The 17,162-nt window shown below is 35.4% G+C and overlaps 1 protein-coding gene across 1 annotated transcript in view; it reads right to left on the bottom strand.

Moving 5' to 3' along the window:
* The window catches only part of LOC132103533 (myotubularin-related protein 11-like), a 27,797-nt gene extending 11,026 nt beyond the window's left edge, over nt 1-16,771 (bottom strand). Inside the window, exons 1-13 of the mRNA XM_059508649.1 lie at nt 16,444-16,771; nt 9,658-9,727; nt 6,527-6,663; nt 6,311-6,380; nt 5,665-5,804; nt 4,822-4,906; nt 3,956-4,103; nt 3,001-3,088; nt 2,168-2,256; nt 1,947-2,071; nt 1,643-1,721; nt 1,254-1,324; nt 7-90 (exon numbers count right to left, since the gene is read on the bottom strand). Coding sequence (XP_059364632.1) covers nt 7-90; nt 1,254-1,324; nt 1,643-1,721; nt 1,947-2,071; nt 2,168-2,256; nt 3,001-3,088; nt 3,956-4,103; nt 4,822-4,906; nt 5,665-5,804; nt 6,311-6,380; nt 6,527-6,663; nt 9,658-9,727; nt 16,444-16,500 — 1,243 coding nt within the window. The 5' untranslated portion in view covers nt 16,501-16,771. The remainder of the gene's footprint in view (nt 1-6; nt 91-1,253; nt 1,325-1,642; nt 1,722-1,946; nt 2,072-2,167; nt 2,257-3,000; nt 3,089-3,955; nt 4,104-4,821; nt 4,907-5,664; nt 5,805-6,310; nt 6,381-6,526; nt 6,664-9,657; nt 9,728-16,443) is intronic.
* Between the last annotated feature and the right edge of the window lie 391 nt (nt 16,772-17,162).

Here is a 17,162-nt window from a genome sequence, read left to right as displayed (position 1 = left end):
CCTGAAAACCAGCCACGGTCCTGCAGTGAGGGTCACACATCACCTGCACCAGACTGCAGACCACACAGTTCATGTCTCGATCCTCTGGCTCTGAGAAAACACAAAGTAAAACTCAATGCATCATCTGAGACTTTACAATTCTAGCTTTAAATTTGAAATGCATATTAACAGTGGATTTCATCGCCCTCTTGTGGTGCTTTCTCAGCGTTTCCGCTCAGAACACATGTGGTGAACAGGTTTTACAGTGATAGACGGGTGCATTCATTCCTGAAGTTATTCACTGGTTGACGAGACACACAGGAATACTGATATATATGGCAGGGCAGCTGCGGGTTACGTGGAGGACAACAAACATTTTGAGGACTGTAAAATGAAATGAGAATTAAAAGAATTGAAGGGTGCTGCCAGATGTCGCTGTTTGTTGGTTTATGGGTAAGGTAAAAGAATAAATCATAACTGTGTGGTATGTTTAAACTTCTGCTAAGAGTGTCATTAAAAAACAGATGAAATCCTATCGTCACAGACCACAGTCTAATTTAGCTTGACATATTATTTCTAAAGATTTTTAGAAATGCACTTAGGGGTCAGATCAGATTTCAAGTAGTATCAATAACTGCTTTTAAAAATAGACTGCAATTGGGTGCATTATGAACAAAGCTGAAATTTACAGGTTTATGACAATATACAGTAAAGGTAAGAAAAAAAAATACATTTACACTACTGTTCAAAAGTTTGGGGTTGGTAAGATTATTTTATGTTTTTAAAAGAAGTCTCTTCCAAGGCTGCATTTATTTAATCAAAAATAAAGTAAAACCAGTAATAGTGTGAAATAGTATTATCATTTTAAAATGACTATTTTCTATTTTTGAATATATAATAAAAATTTAATTCATTCCTGTGATGCAAAGCTGAATTTTCAGCATCATTACTCCAGTCTTCAGTGTCACGTGATCCTTCAGAAATCATTCTGATATACTGATTTGCTTATTATTATCAATGGTGAAAACAATTGTGATGCTTAATATTTTTATGGAAACCATTCTTTGTTAAATATACAGTTTAAACGAACAAAATTAATATAAAGTAGAAATCTTTTGTAACACTGAAATGTCTTTTCTGTCACTTTTGATCAATTTATTGCAGTAGGCTGGAACATTAAACATTAAAGACACACATAGATCATCATATATGTACTAACAGGGTGCAAAGTTCAGAGTCGGGTCAGATGGTTGTTAATGATCAGTGTGACTAACCTTGGAGAACAACAGTCATGTGACCTCCTCCAAGCAAACAAGCTACCTCTGCAGCTTTTCTCAGACAGCACCTGTGGAGACACAATCACATCAAACACAGCAGGGTAAAGCACACACAGCAGGATACACTGATAAATACACAACACTAAAAATAAACTTCAATATTAGAGCTTGAAATGTGGCATGCAGTATGCTCTTTTGTTTACTGCACATTTAGCAAATGACTTGTAGGTCATCTAGGTAAGATTTGCATGCTTTCCACAGTATACATACTATATATTGACCAGGAAGCAAACATAGTTAAAAGAGAGAAAACATTTCTATGTGATGCATCCAAATATTGTTATATAGTTTAAAAGATCACTATTTATTATCATGCACAAATATACCTGGTATAGTCGAGCCAGTGAGTGCTTTCAAGAGTGGAGAGCCACTTGTCATCAGGCACCGATACTGATGATGAAATATCTGTAGGACAGACAAACAAAAATAATATGAATTATTCCTTTAATATGCACTGCTAAAAATAGCTTTTTTTGGATGCTCATGTGCTGCTGCACACATAAAAGCTCGCCTGGCCAGCATCTTAAAGTAGACTTTGTTGGAACAGCAACAACCTGTCTGGAATCTGGTCAATCTGGCTTTTGCACCGGGGGATCATCAGGTCATCAAAAATCAACTAAAATGACCCACCGCCCAGACAAAGTGTCCGGAGTCTCGTGTGAGCCAGCTGGATGTCTGCAGGTGATGGCATTTCCTCTCCCAGATCCACAATCACACACAGCTGCTGTCGGCCGAAGAGCACTAACTCCAGATTCCTGCAGATCGCAGACGACAAGAGCTCGGTTTCCTAATGAATGCTTGACTGCTGCTAATGAACGTCTAAGTTATCTAGAGAAAATATTATAGCAAACCTGATGTCGTCCTTCTCATGGTAGATGTTATTTTGGAAGCTGGCCATTCGTAGTAAGTCACTGCCATGCGGATGTCGCCAGCACCAGCGCTGAGGGGAGTCAAGTTTTTTTTTGGTGATTTTATGTCTTTTTTGGAGTTCAACATACTTTATTTTGTTGCATGGAAAAGAGCTCCATAAATATTCTTAAAACACTCTTCTTTCATTTGGCACAGAAAAAAAACAGCATGGACTTTGGAAACAACATGAGGATGAGTACATTTCATGAGTTCATTTTTTGACTAACTATTCCTTTAAGGCCATAAACAGCAGTCACCAACACTTGACTTTGACAGTGTGATGTATTTTTAAAGTGATAGTTCACCCAAAAAGGAAAAACCTGTCCTTCATGTCATTCCTAACCTGTATGACTTCAACGTAAACATAAAAGAAGATTTGAAGAATGCTGGGAACCAAACTACATTTTAATGGAGAAAAGAAAATACAGAGACAAAATATCCTCTCTATGTTCCACAGTAGAAAGAAAGTCTTACAGGTTTGGCTCGACACAAGGTTAACCATCGCGTGATGAAACAGAATATTCTGTGGGAAACACTGTTGTGTAGAAACTGGTTTTATCCTTAATCATTTGATTTGCAAGGAATGGCCTTTGGTTTTGGTTAGTAGCCTTGGTTAGAAAGTATTTACATTTCGATTATGGTCTTAATGTAATGGACTATGAAAACGAAACGTAGGAACATTCCGTTATGGAACATTTATTAAAGTAGTGAAAAAGTAGACGCCAGGTTTTTAAAATGCTTGGTCTTTAGTAGCGGGATGTCAGAATGAACTCACTGGGATGCGACCCTCATTAAAGTGGGCAAATGTTTTCTTGAGCTCTGTGTCGAGGACCCTCTGAGGAACCACACTGAATCTGGGCAGACTACAAGAACACAGGAGGAAAAAACATGTGAGCAGTTTCCACATGGAACATGATGTGCCTATTGGACACGCTTCTGCAAACATGATATTATGTGGTGAGCTCACTGTACTTATAGGCACAAATAGATATAGCCTTAAATTTCTACACTACTGTTCAAAAGTTCAGGTTTGGTAAGATTTTTTTATGTTTTTGAAAGAAGTTGCTCACCAAGGTATTGAATTTATTTGATTAAAAATATCTGAAATATTATTGCAATTTAAAATGTGTTTTCTATTTGAATACGTTTTAAAATAGAATTTATTCCCGCTATGCAAAGCTGAATAAGCATTCAGCATCATCACTCCAGTCTTCAGTGTCACATTCCTTCAGAAATCAGTCTAATATGCTGATTTGTTGATCAAGAAACATTTCTTATCATTATCAGTGTTGAAAAGAGTTGTGCTGCTTAATATTTTTGTGGAAACCGTGATACGTTTTTTTTTCAAGATTTTTTGATGAATTGAAAGTTCAAAAGAACAGCTTTTATTTCAAAATAGAAATCTTTTGTAACATTATAAATGTCTTTAATATCACTTTTGATCAATTCAATGCATCCTTGCTGAATGAAAGTATTAATTTCTTTTAATTTTTAAATGTGTTTACAGCTCAAACCACAGCTCGCATTACCTTCATTTTATTTGTTTATTTGCATGCTGACAAAATGGCATGAATAGTATGCTAGTATGCGGTTTTTAACAAAAGACTATTCATTAGTGTTAATGTGTGGGAATAAGAAACAATGAACATCAGTTGTGTCTAAAAAGCGGGAAAATGTGTTCTAACATCAAAGCTAAACTGAGCTCCGGAGGTCTGAAAGAGGATCTCTACCTAGTGGACATCTCAAAGCGGTCATTGACAGAGCTGACCCTCCAGCCGCTGGCACCTGTCCTCTCCAGCTCCTGCTCCCATCCCATCGAACACTCGAACCAGTTCATGTTAGGGTCATGCCACCTGTTGCTTAGGAACTGCTTCATTTCTATAGAAGGCATAGAGAAGCAGTTTAGTTACTGGTTTTTGTGCAAAACGTCCTGAGAGCTGCTAACTCAATTTGCTTGCTCCAGAGCTAGTGGACCGATGCAATGAACATGCATCAAGTCCAAACAAACGTTTACAAGGTTAAAAAAAAGACAAGAAGTAACCTGTTTCAGATTATTTTTCATTATTAATCTGGTTGACGGTCACTTTCCCTCTCAGAGACATAGCTCAGCTCACATTTCCTTCTATGATCCATTTGAATATCAAATATGCATTTTATTTAATACATTTCAATATTCTTCAGCTTTTTGACAATATACGTATAATTTGACGTATATATATATATTTTTAGTAATACAATATATTGCCCACTCCTACCTACAACTACTGTATTATAGAGATCTAGAACACATTCCCTCACTTGCTGGTGCTTCAAAATCAACTCGATAACTGAACAAATAACCAAAATGTACAACAAATTCCTACATGTTTATGCATGTCTACTTGAAATGTATATTCTTCCTAGAAGCACACATATATTGACGATATAAAACATCTGCTGGCAACCCTCAAGGAATAATTTGGATTCATGCTGCAGATGAGCAAAAATAGTATCTTCAAGAAAGAAAAAACTAATGTCTGGGCGATGTACGTGTGCTGTCAGGATTTCCTCTCCTTGCTGACATAATGACTTTTTGTATTGATCATCATTAACTTACCAATACTACCCAAAGCAGCATTTTGGAAGGAGAGGATGGTTCCAGGTTTCAGTGGTTGGTAGGTTTTAGCTATGGTATACGTGATCTGAAAGCGAGTTAAGTAGAGTGGCAGTCATACATATGATGATAAACATACTCCACTATAATGCACACTAAAAGCAAATACTTCAAGCTCAAAGTTAGCAGTTGGGAAGGTTACCATTGCCTCATGGTTAAAAAAAAGCTACTTCCTTCATTGATGGGCATTAAAAAATTTAAATAGAATAGAATAAAACGGAGTAGAATAAAAGTTGATATTTTGCCTGTAAACAATTCTGTTTTTCTTTGAAAAGCATGATGCAAATATTGCGTAGGAACACTACTATTCAAAAGTTTGGGGTCAGTAAGATATTTTTTTTTTTAAAGAATTAATACTTTCATATAGCAAGAATGCATTAAAATGAAAAGTAGCTGTAAAGACATAGATAATGTTACAAAAGATTTCTATTTCAAATAAATGCTGTTCTTTTAAACTTTCCATTCCTCAAAGAATCCTGAAGAACAATGTATCACATGTCCCCCCAAAATATTAATCAGCACAGCTGTTTTCAGCATTGATAATAACAAATGCTTCTTGAGCAGCAAATCAGAAATATTTCAGAAGGATCATGTGGCACTGAAGACTGGAGTAATGATGCTGAAAATTCAGCTTTAACTTCACAGGAATAAATCACTTTTTTACAAATATTAAGATAAAAAATGTATTGTAAATAATTGCAATGATATTTCACTGTTTTTACTGTATATTGATCAAATAAATGCAGCCTTGAGGAGCATGAGAGACTTTCTTATATTAAGACAGACCTCCAGAGCTTGAGTATCGGGCGTGAGTCTGTCGAACAGGAAGCAGAGGACACACAGGTCCCGGCAGTACAACACCAGCTCCTCAGGGGTGAATTTTAGGGAGCAGGTAGGGGTCACTAGTTTGGTCCGAGATGGTCCCACTAAAACACACATTTATATGCAGTCATTTAAAGCATATGGTTGAAATGTGACCTGGACATGTTATTGACAGGTTTCATGAAAGTATGTGACCCTGGACCACAAAACCAGTCATAAGGGTCAATTTTGATTAACATCTTCTGAAAGCAAGGATATGACAATATTTGGTTGAAATACAACTATTTGAAAATCTGGAATCCGAGGCAGCAAAATAAATCGAAATACTGAGAAAATCATCTTAAAATTTGTCCAAATGAAGTTCTTAGCAATGTATATTACTAATCAAAAATTAAGTTTAAATATATTTACAGTAGGAACTTTACAAAATATCTTAATGGAACACAATCTTTATTTAATATCCTAATGATTTTTGGCATTAAAAAAAAAACATTCTCCCATACAATGTATTTTTGGCTATTGCTATAAATAAACCCATGCGACTTATGACTGGTTTTGTGCTCCAGGGTCACGTATATATCCATGTATCTGTCTGTAGAGATTGCCTCACCTGCCACGACTTTGTCAATAGAGGCTAGAGCTACATCATGGTCTCCGAGCAGCACAGGATCTGCATTATCCTGAATAAGGAGAAAAAAAAGCCATCAAGATACATACATCTACAGAGATCAAATCTACAAAAATTACAGTGAGGCTCAACTTTACACAGTAAAAACAGTGCTGGGATTCTCATCCCTGAAACATCTCAGCAATCTGTGGCACTCACATCAGGTTTCTGGCTGTCCTGAGGCACGAAGGCCACTCTGAAATGAGTGCAGAACAGAGTCCCAGACAACCAGCCTCCTCCTTCTTTAGCCGACAGCTTCTTCCTCACCAGCACGGCTCGCTGGAGCACACACTCTCCTGCAAATACAAATCACACATGAAAACTACATGCCTTTTAGTCCATGTTAGCCTGGAGGTCATATATAGCATTCTACTAAAAGTGTATGAAACAGAAATAGAAAATCGTGTGATATGTAGAAGGAATTACATCTGGCTTTTAATTCAAAGAGAAACTTTAAAGTCTCTGTAGGCAATTATGGTCATATATATAAAGGATATGTGGCATTTAAATTTTTTTGTTGAGAGAATTATGATTCTGTTGACAAAAAAACTCACACAATCATAAAAAAGTGAAGGCAAAGTACATATGTTTAATGCATTGAGTCTCTTAAACCCAGACATGAACACGCTGCTCTCATACACGTGAAATGAGTAGTGGTCACTTTTCAAAGGCGAGTTTCTGAATTTTAGGACTCTCAAGGGTGAGCTGGATCTCAAAACTCATTCCTGAGGCATCATGGGAAGCAGATGTCAGAGAGAACAGGATGGAAGCAGTGAGATCGGACCGAATAAATATTAAATAAAACACTGTAAATAAGAATAAAATAACACTTTAAATTTGGCAGTTTACTGAAATAAATGGGTTCAAGTTGAAGTACTAAAACCAAATACTAAATAATATATATAAAGCTATATACAAACAATTAAAATAAAACGGATTCATTTCAGTTTGTCAAATTCACTTTTTCTTAATTTAGCTCAAAATAAAACTCTTTCAGTCCAAATGAATAACACAAATCCATCTCTCCCGGGTTGTGTTGAGTTTCATTGATTTGCTGCTTTACTAATTTGAACCACACGTCCAGTTTGATTTGTTTTTGTCAACATTTGTTTTCCATTACACTTCACTTTAAGGCAAGGGTAGCGTGCACTACCAGACTCATGCCATGTTGGTCAAACCTCTCCGGGTCACGTCAACCGGTTTGTTCCAGTTTTCATCACACGAATGAGAAACCATGAAGCAAGGTCACATCTCACATTCCCATGATAACAGAGCAAACAAACTCTTATTATTTCATAAACTTGCAGTTAAGACATTTCCAGCAAGGTTTTACCAGGTAACAGTGACCTTAAACTAATAAGGCCTCTCCCCTTTAAAGGTGTTTTTTTCTTTCTTTAATGGAATATCACACTGAAAAATCTTTTAGTTTCTGATATTACATAACTGGGTTTCTAGAGAAGTCGGACAGTCGTGGGTTTGTGAACAGCAATGCAATGCAGTAAAATAAAATAAAGATGAAAGTAAATAAAAAAATAAAAAAAGAATAAATAAATTACAAATAATATTTATTTAAAAATAACTAATTAAAAGTAATAAATAAATTAAATTAAATAGTAATTACAAAAGGAATCATTCAAAATAAATTAAAATAATAAATTATTTAAATCAGAATCAGAAAGAGCTTTATTGCCAAGTATGATTACACATATGAGGAATTTGTTTCCACAGTGCAAACAGATTACAGTTACCAGACAAGACACAGATAATAAAAAGAATAAAAACAGGATAAGTAAACAGGAAATAACAATATACAAAAAAATATTTTAAAATAATACACAATATACAAAGTAGACAATAGATGGTATTTGTGCAAGGAAATGGAAAAAGAGGTATGTGTGTTAAATAAATAATGTATAAGTCATGTTGCGTATTACATGTTTATTGCCGAGGTAACCGTTCATGAAATGGATTGCCTGAGGGAAGTTGAGAATAAAGTAAAAACAAGCTGGGAAATACAGTCAATATGTGTGTGTGTGTGTGTGTTTGATGTCCAAACAGTAAGAGACTATGCATACTAAAAATCAACAAATAGTGAGCTCTGTGTGAGAGAAGTGCTGAGGTGAGCGGCTCTATTAAATGTTGACGTGCTGGGAAACGCTCTGTGCTCCCAAAGGGCCGCTGAATGTAAGTGCTGATATGAAGCGTTACAGATTAGGTTGTCCGGGTCGGACTTACAGCCTGCCCACATTCCTGAGTAAAGCTACTGCTTAAACACACTGCTGACGCTGAGATTATGGTGAGGGGCTGCTGGGCTTCCACACACACTCTGCACACTGAGCCGTTGTTTTCTGAGGCCATTCACACCCACAGAGGCAGACTGACCACAAACATCCAGACCTGGTGCTTTCCTGTCGGGGATCAGACCAAAAGCAGCGCTGCTACTAACGTGACTACCGGTACTTATTTCAGTCACACGCCAAGACACTACACTGTACTAAACAAACACACTCTACTGGAATACTCCCCTCTCTCAAACGGTGTTGGGAAATCGGATTCATTTCAGGCAATCATTTGGTTCGGAAGCTTGGTTTGTGAATTAACTGATTTCAAGAATCCGATTCAACAATATGATTTACTGATTCATGAATCACATGTTTCCACACGTTAAGTTCCTAAATGTCCTTTTACTAATATTTTTTGCTTTTCCATATTTTTAGTCTAATAAAATTGTTTTTATAGTAAATTTGCATTTAATAACTATGAAACTGTAGTTTGACAAGAGCCAATCTATACATACAGTAATATACATAAGTAGCTGACAGAACTACTTCAATTTAAACTACTGTTGTACTTTTTTGTAGATATGAATACGTTTATACATTAAGTATAAGTAAAAGGCTATTTCAAGCATATGCTGTACTTTAGATTTTTGTATTCATTAAAGAATCCTGAAAAATAACACAAAAATAACTGTTTTCAACATAATAATAAGAAATGTTTCTTGAGTAGAAAATCATAATATTAGAATGATTTCTGACACTGATGACTGAAGTAATGATGCTGAAAATTCTACTTTGCATCTGGAATAAATTGCACTTTAAAATATTTTCAAATACAAAAAAAGAGTTAATTGAAACTGTAATAATATTCTACAATATTACTGCACTTTTTATGAAATACATGCAGCTTTGGTAAGCATAAAAATTGAACAGAAGTGTAATTAGAAAAAGGTAATATCCTGTTATAAATGTCAATATATTATACAAATAAGATTGCATTGTAAGATTCACCTGGCAAACAGCAGAGGCCGAGCACATCTCTCCCGCGTGCATGAAGGCTACTGTGGCTCATCATCCTCTCCTGCAAACACAGAGAGATAAAGAAATGAAGGTTGTCATATCGTATGGTAAAATTAATAGGGGTTATACAGTATGTGCAAAAAACATTATTTCTGCATTCTTTAAAACAGGCCTGGGTCAGGTCTTTTTTTATGGGGTTTGTTAAATATTGAGCTGTTTTACTCAGGCTACCTTCAAAGGAGATTCCAAAGATTAATGCTGATGCAAATTGATATCTAAAAGTTGATTTTTCTTCTTCTCAATAACATTCGGATATTAAATTTCAATAAAACACCGGCAGCAATAACAACTAGCAAGGTTAGCTGATTGCTATAAAGTTCATAGATATCGCCATTAGTTCATATTGCTGTTAATACTTTTGTTGACAAGAGGATGCAATGTGACCAGTTTTCCAGTTTGGTCAGGTGACGTTCTGACAAATACACTATACAATATATCTGTCTCAAAAAAACACTCAAAATATTCGAAAACGAAAAGTTCAGACTCATATTAACATATTAAGCAGACACTGGTTAATGCTAAAAACCTCAAAATATCAAACAATTCATCAGTCTGGTTGCCTTTTGATAGAGTGACACAGGAAATAAGGGCCTACATTTATATGCACTGCTCAGAATAGTAGTTTATTTTTTTTAACTAGAAAGCACCTCCTTGCAATATATTTAAATTGCATTAATCTCTAAATAGTCTTTCAGGTTTCATTTTCCCACAGTGCAACTGAACCACACAAGTAGCATCATTTACAAGAGGCTAAAACCGAACACTCTGATGTTATCCCTTTTATAACAAAGCGTCTTTCATTTGTGAGTCACTACTTGGTAGAACAGGGCTGACATACTTCCAGAGGTCCGAACACACAGCTCCAAATCACACCTAAATGGAGAAAGAGCTTCAGCATCTCTAACTTTAATGTTGCGAGATTGAACCAGATTCATCAGGCTGCGTCATGCAGATAATAACTGCAGTTCTTCAAACATTCAGTTTGACTAAACCACCCTACTGGTGTCAACATGCAAGTTTTCACATTTTTATATTTTATTTCAGTTAACATTTATTTTATTTCAAGGAATTTGTTTTTTTGGGAGGGGGGGAGGGGTTATTGATAAAAACCCTAATCTCAATGATACTAAAATAACATATTACTGCTGCTCGTATTTAAAGTTAGAGATCTGAACAAACATGTCGCACTAAGAATCATTGGCACAAACATCATCCTGCAATATCAGTACTTCAAATTTGATAAATTGCAAATTGCAATTAGATTAAATATTTTGGCTTGTAGGGTAATAAAACAAGCAGGGGGTGAAAAAGTCCACCAACAGGACCTGAGCCATGTCTAGAGACTTAGACTAGTAAGAAACACATAACACCCAAGCAACCGCATAGCAACACACTAAAAAACCACTCAGATCACATACACAACCACACTGCTCCAACTGTTTTGTCGTATAAAGCTTATTCAGTTTCGTCATGCTCTTTATGGTGCTTATTAAGAAACCCAAGTCTCAAAAAAAACAGTGCAGAAATAGCTCCAAGGTCAGTTAGAGGGTGTGTCTTTTTACATTTATGCATTTAGCAGATGCTTTTATCCAAAGCGACTTACATTGCATTCAGGCTAACAATTTTCTCCTAGCATGTGTCCCCTGGGACTCGAACCCCCAACCTTGCGCTTGCTAACGCAATGCTCTATCACTTGAGCTACACCCTACACCCTATTAAGAAAAACTTGTATATGATGCTATACTTTTATTTTTGGAAATACTAATCATGTATAAAATTATTTACTGCTTGCTCAGTTTCAGTTTTGTATTTTGTAAATTTAGTTGCAAGGTACTCTAAAAGCCAGCCATAATAAAATCCACCAGAACAAGAAGAAAAAAAAGAGTTTTATTCTGGTTTCCTTTGAACATCTTGCCAGGTGTTTTTGTTTTTCTACTTTTTAAAGGCTGGAGAAGACATGAAGGAAAACAACACAACTACAAAGTCTTTCTAAACAGAGGCTACATTTGAAAATGTAACTAGGACAGGAACAAATTAGTTTGTTTTCAGTCTTAATTTTTTAAATAGTCACTTTATATCCCCCTGTGATCTGCAACACTGTGTTCAAAACAAACAAACACGTTCTTGCATCTGCTTTCATGGGGATTTAAATCCAAATTCCACCCTGCAGAATTCCTAAACGAATATAGATCTACAGACAAGAGTCATTAAGAATTCAAAGTCCAGGAAACTGGACTGATCTGAGGAAGTGAATAAATGTGCAATAAGTACAAGACAGATAAATGAAACGGGGGAAAAAGCCTTCAGTAACACATTTCTGCTGAGGTTTCAGTTCTTCTTAATTCACCGCTATCGTGTAATCTCTTTCATTGCCTCCTTTATTCACCATTAAATACATCTCTCCCTCCCTTCTCTCAGCTTCTGAGGGCAGAAGCAGACAAGACTCATTGCAGTTTCCATTGCTCATGGGTTCCACTGGTTTCTGTGGCCAGAGAATGCAGCTGAGGGAACATACAGGCCTCCTCTCTCCGAATCAGCCCGGCCAGACTCGCAGAAACAAGACAGCCAATGGGAATGTGGGAATGCACTGTGCCACCATATAAACCTCACACTGTTAAGTTTATTAGTCATTGCCTAGAGGCATAATAAGCTTTTGTGCGGAGCATGAATCTAGAGCTTAATGAGGAAACTAGAGGCCCAGTGGGACGCTTAAAACTATCACTTTATAGAGCATGTATTTACTGGTCAGTGGCTTGTTATTTTCATATGCTCTTCGTGTGCATCCCTCTGCTGTAGCGAAACGTCAAACAAATGGGAACAATGCATCTATTTCTATAAAACGTTTGAAGTATTTTTTTTTCTGTCAGTTCAGATGGTTAAAAATAGCAATTTTTTTTTTTAAAACTAACATATCTGAACTGAAAAATTATTCTTGTCTAGCCAGGTCGCTGCCTTTGATAGCCTTTTCATCCCTGCTAAAGCAGCTTGTAACATCAATGCTTAGTTCAAAACAGGGGTGGAATCAATATCATAACAAGAGTTATAGCTAAACTTATACTAAAGTTATAGCTATAACTAAAACTAAAACCAAAACCAAACCCATTAAAAACATGTTTGTTACTTGAAATAAAATAAACGTTATCTGAAATAAAATATTTAAAAAAGGTTATTTTAGCTAGATTTCAAGGCAAAATTTTATTTTTTCATTTAATTTAACGATGTACTAACATAACTAAAAATTAAATAAAAATGAATTAAAAATTGAAACGACACAGAAATACTAAAAATTTATTAAAAAATGAAAACAAATAACAGTTCTAAAACACAATAATTTAAATGAATGTTTTATATAAAATTAAATACTAATCAAAAAGTATAATTTTAGTATCATTTAAGTTGTTATTGCCAATATTTTGAATTAGATTTTATTATTTATTTTTGTTTGATTTCACTTTAATTTTAGTTTGAGTGTTTTAATTTGTATTATATATATATATATATATATATATATATATATATATATATATATATATATATATATATATACACAGAGAGAGAGAGAGAGCAATACACACACACACACACACACACATATATATATTTTTTTTTTTTTTTTTGTCTACATAGGGCCTTGTATTTATTTAGTCTCATTTAGTTTTTTATTACTTTATAAAAATTAAGTTCACATTTTTATATTTTATTTCAGTTAACATTTATTTTATTTCAAGGAATGTTTATTTTATTTTTTTTATTGCAATTAGATTCAATATTTTGGCTTGGAGTGTAATAAAACAAGCAGGGGGTGAAAAGTCCACCAACAGGACCTGAGCCATGTCTAGAGACTTAGTAGACTAGTAAGAAACACATAACACCCAAGCAACCGCATAGCAACACACTAAAAAACCACTCAGATCACATACACAACCACACTGCTCCAACTGTTTTGTCGTATAAAGCTTATTCAGTGTCGTCATGCTCTTTATGGTGCTTATTAAGAAACCCAAGTCTCAAAAAAAGCAGTGAAGAAACAGCTCCAAGGTCAGTTAGAGAGTGTGTTGCACTGCAGTCATGTTTATGTTATGCACTGACTTTTTACATTTATGCATTTAGCAGATGCTTTTATCCAAAGCGACTTACATTGCATTCAGGCTAACAATTTTCTCCTAGCATGTGTCCCCTGGGATTCGAACCCCCAACCTTGCGCTTGCTAACGCAATGCTCTATCACTTGAGCTACAGGAACACATTTTTAAATAATTTAAAGTCAAAACAAACCTTCAGCAAATCTCTTATTTAAACAAACACTCATCTCACACCGAAACCCGATGACGGTGTTCACTTCAAAAACATAAACACAAGTAATTACATATGCCACATGGCGTGTCCCACTCCAACCAAACAAACAACAATGAATGAGATATTCCTGGAGCTGGAAAGTTGCTCTGCAGCAGTATAGTTGCATTTACAGTGTGAAGTTTGACCAATGCAGCGAAGCAGTGTATCATATTTAGAGTTTTATTTATTAAACCATAGACATTCCAGACAAGCTGATCCCAAGACTCCCGTTTGAAGAGTTTAAAACTTCACCTGTCGGCTCTGAAAGTCTTCGTGACTGATTTAAACTAGCTTAATGATGTTTAAATGAAAAAGCCAATGTGGTAAAGTCTTGCCACAACTGCTACGTTCACAATTCTTTCTCCATCTGTTCATTTACATCACTGGAATAAAATATAGGTCACCCCATTCTCAAATGCACCAGCTTGGGTGGCCTATACACTTGGATTCTTTTTCGAAGCAGGGAAGAGCCACTTGCATTGTGCATCTGACACTTCAGCAATACATATTAACCACCTCCACCCCTAGCACGTTCCAGGGTAGAATGTTTCCATGGCAACAGCCAGATGTTGTGCACATCAGGGCCTCCACGCTCTCCAGAAACCTCGGGTGAATGCGTCTGCTAGCGTTTCATCCCCGCCCCCCACCACCGCCCAGAGGAAGCTTAAAATAGCCAGAGAAGAAAAGTTATGGAGCAGAGATGAGCACTGGCAGATTATAGCTTAAATAAAAACGGTCATCATTTACTCATCCTCATGTCATTCCGACCATGTGTTATTTTCTTTCTTGTATGAAACCAGCACTGGCTCTGCACCCATTTACCTAAATTTATTACTTCAGACTTATGTGCCCTCTAGAAGCCTGCGTTCTGCAAGTGAATGTCGCTTAATTGTGCCATCCCAAAGAAGCACAAAGTCACTTTTACACACTCTTAAATTAAATGTTTCCTCCTGGTGGAATGACCTCCCCAACTCAATCCGAGCAGCTGAGTCCTTAGCCATCTTTAAGAATCGGCTGAAAACACATCTCTTCCATCTTTATTTGAACCTCTAACTCTAGCACTCACTATTCTAATTCTATTCTTAAAAATAATGATAATAATAATAATTCTAACTACCTTTCTAATCTTTTTGTATTCTATTTTCTTTTCATTTATATACAATTATATATATATAAAAAAGACCTCTAACACTAGCTTGCTGTATTCTTTTTCTATTCTATGTTTTCTTTTTATTAATTATATTATTTTAAAGCCTGTGCTACGTGTACTGTGATAACCTAACTGAGACTTGTTATAGCACTTGTGTATCATTGTTCTTTAGTTGTTTTTGATTGCTTCCATTGTCCTCATTTGTAAGTCGCTTTGCATAAAAGTGTCTGCTAAATGAATAAATATAATGTAATGAAACACAAAAGATGATGCTAGGCAGAATGTCCAATCTGCTCTTTTCTAAACAACAGAAGTGAAAGGTAATGTATACTGTCAATCTCCAAAATAAATAAATGAATAATAATAATATAATATATAATACACACACACAAACACACACACACATTCATATATATATATATATATAAAAGAAAATGAAAAATTAAAACAATCCCATCTGAAAATCCCATAAAGGAGGCTGTTATTCAAACATATTTAGACTGTATAATTTTTAAGTAACAAATACCATCAGCCAGACATTACTTCCCAACTTAAGCAGATTTATGCTTTTTTTGTTCCTTTTAGAGAGTTTTTTATTCTTAGATTATTATTTTTTTTCCAAATGGAAAAACTGACTCCTCAACCACAGATTGTCGACAATTCCATTTAAAGAGTTTCTGGAGAAATTATGTGAATGCTGTTTCCAAACACAGTAGGCTAAGGAGTAAGTTATAGAGGACAGAGTAGTACAGAACGGAAAATTATATTCCATCATTCAGTCACAGCATTTGAAATCTACTAAACACTGATGTAGCTCAGGTCCAAATGTTAATACAACTAACTTGAGTTTAAATTCATATGCCAGACAACATTTAAAATAATAATAATAACAAGTTTAAACTATTTTTAATGGAAAACTGACCCCCTACCACAGCTGCAGATTGTGGTCCCATCCATTAAATCTATTTCTGGTAAAATAATGAATTTAATGTATGCAGTTTTCCAGGGAAAGTGATTCATTGCGTTTGCGTGAAAGTTGCACAAACATAACCCAACTGTTATGAACTGAAAGATTAAATACATAAAATTCACATGGATATGTTTGAAACCTTGTCAAAATCGTGGTTACTTTAATATGAACTGCAGTGTTTATATTATTAGACGACGTAGAAGTGAGAAGACAATTATTAACTTCTAAATAAATGCTGATTATTATTTAACTGTAAAGCTTACCTTCATGTCCGGAACCATCTGTCTCACTTTAAAGGTGGTTTTGGACCCTGTCAACATGATTTCAACCTAAAATAGCACCGGACTAACAGGATAAAAGGTGTCTTTGAAAGAGGTTTGATGGTTTGATCCAGTCCATGTTACTGAAATCTGAGGCTGTCTGCATCATTATGTATGCTTATGCTATGTTATATATACGCAACTAAACGCGAAATCATCTCTAACGGAAATCTATTTTACACAGAGTACGCACTTTTTCCCACCACACTTGTTTACAGCCCCTTCGCCATAGTGAAATGACTCGGGGTGTTACTGAGTAACAAAAAGCAGGACTGAGTCTCTTAAAGGGCCAGTACCTCCAAAACTGAATGGCTTCTGTGCGCGGTTTCAAAACCTAGTCAGCAGCTTTCTGCATGAATTACTCACATTTAACTCAGATTTTCTAAATTTATAAACTGCAATATCAGCTCCTGGTAGCTTAAGCAGGTGAACTATGCCTTTAAGAGCTGGGGGGTGAAAAAGTAAATTGTATTTAATTTCCAAAGGGCAGTACTAAATGGAAAAAAAGATTTTTCAACAAAATAAGAAAAAATTGGACATCTTCATCCTGTTCAAAAGATTTCACCCCCGGCTTATTGCACGTGTTTCCTTCTGGAGCGTCACTGAATGTGTGAACCTTTTTAATAGTTGTGTTTGAGTCCCTCAAATCATACAGTCACTGC

This window comes from Carassius carassius, chromosome 24 (genome assembly GCF_963082965.1).
Source record: "Carassius carassius chromosome 24, fCarCar2.1, whole genome shotgun sequence".
Lineage (NCBI taxonomy): Eukaryota > Metazoa > Chordata > Actinopteri > Cypriniformes > Cyprinidae > Carassius > Carassius carassius.
This window is presented reverse-complemented; position numbering and strand designations above follow the sequence as displayed.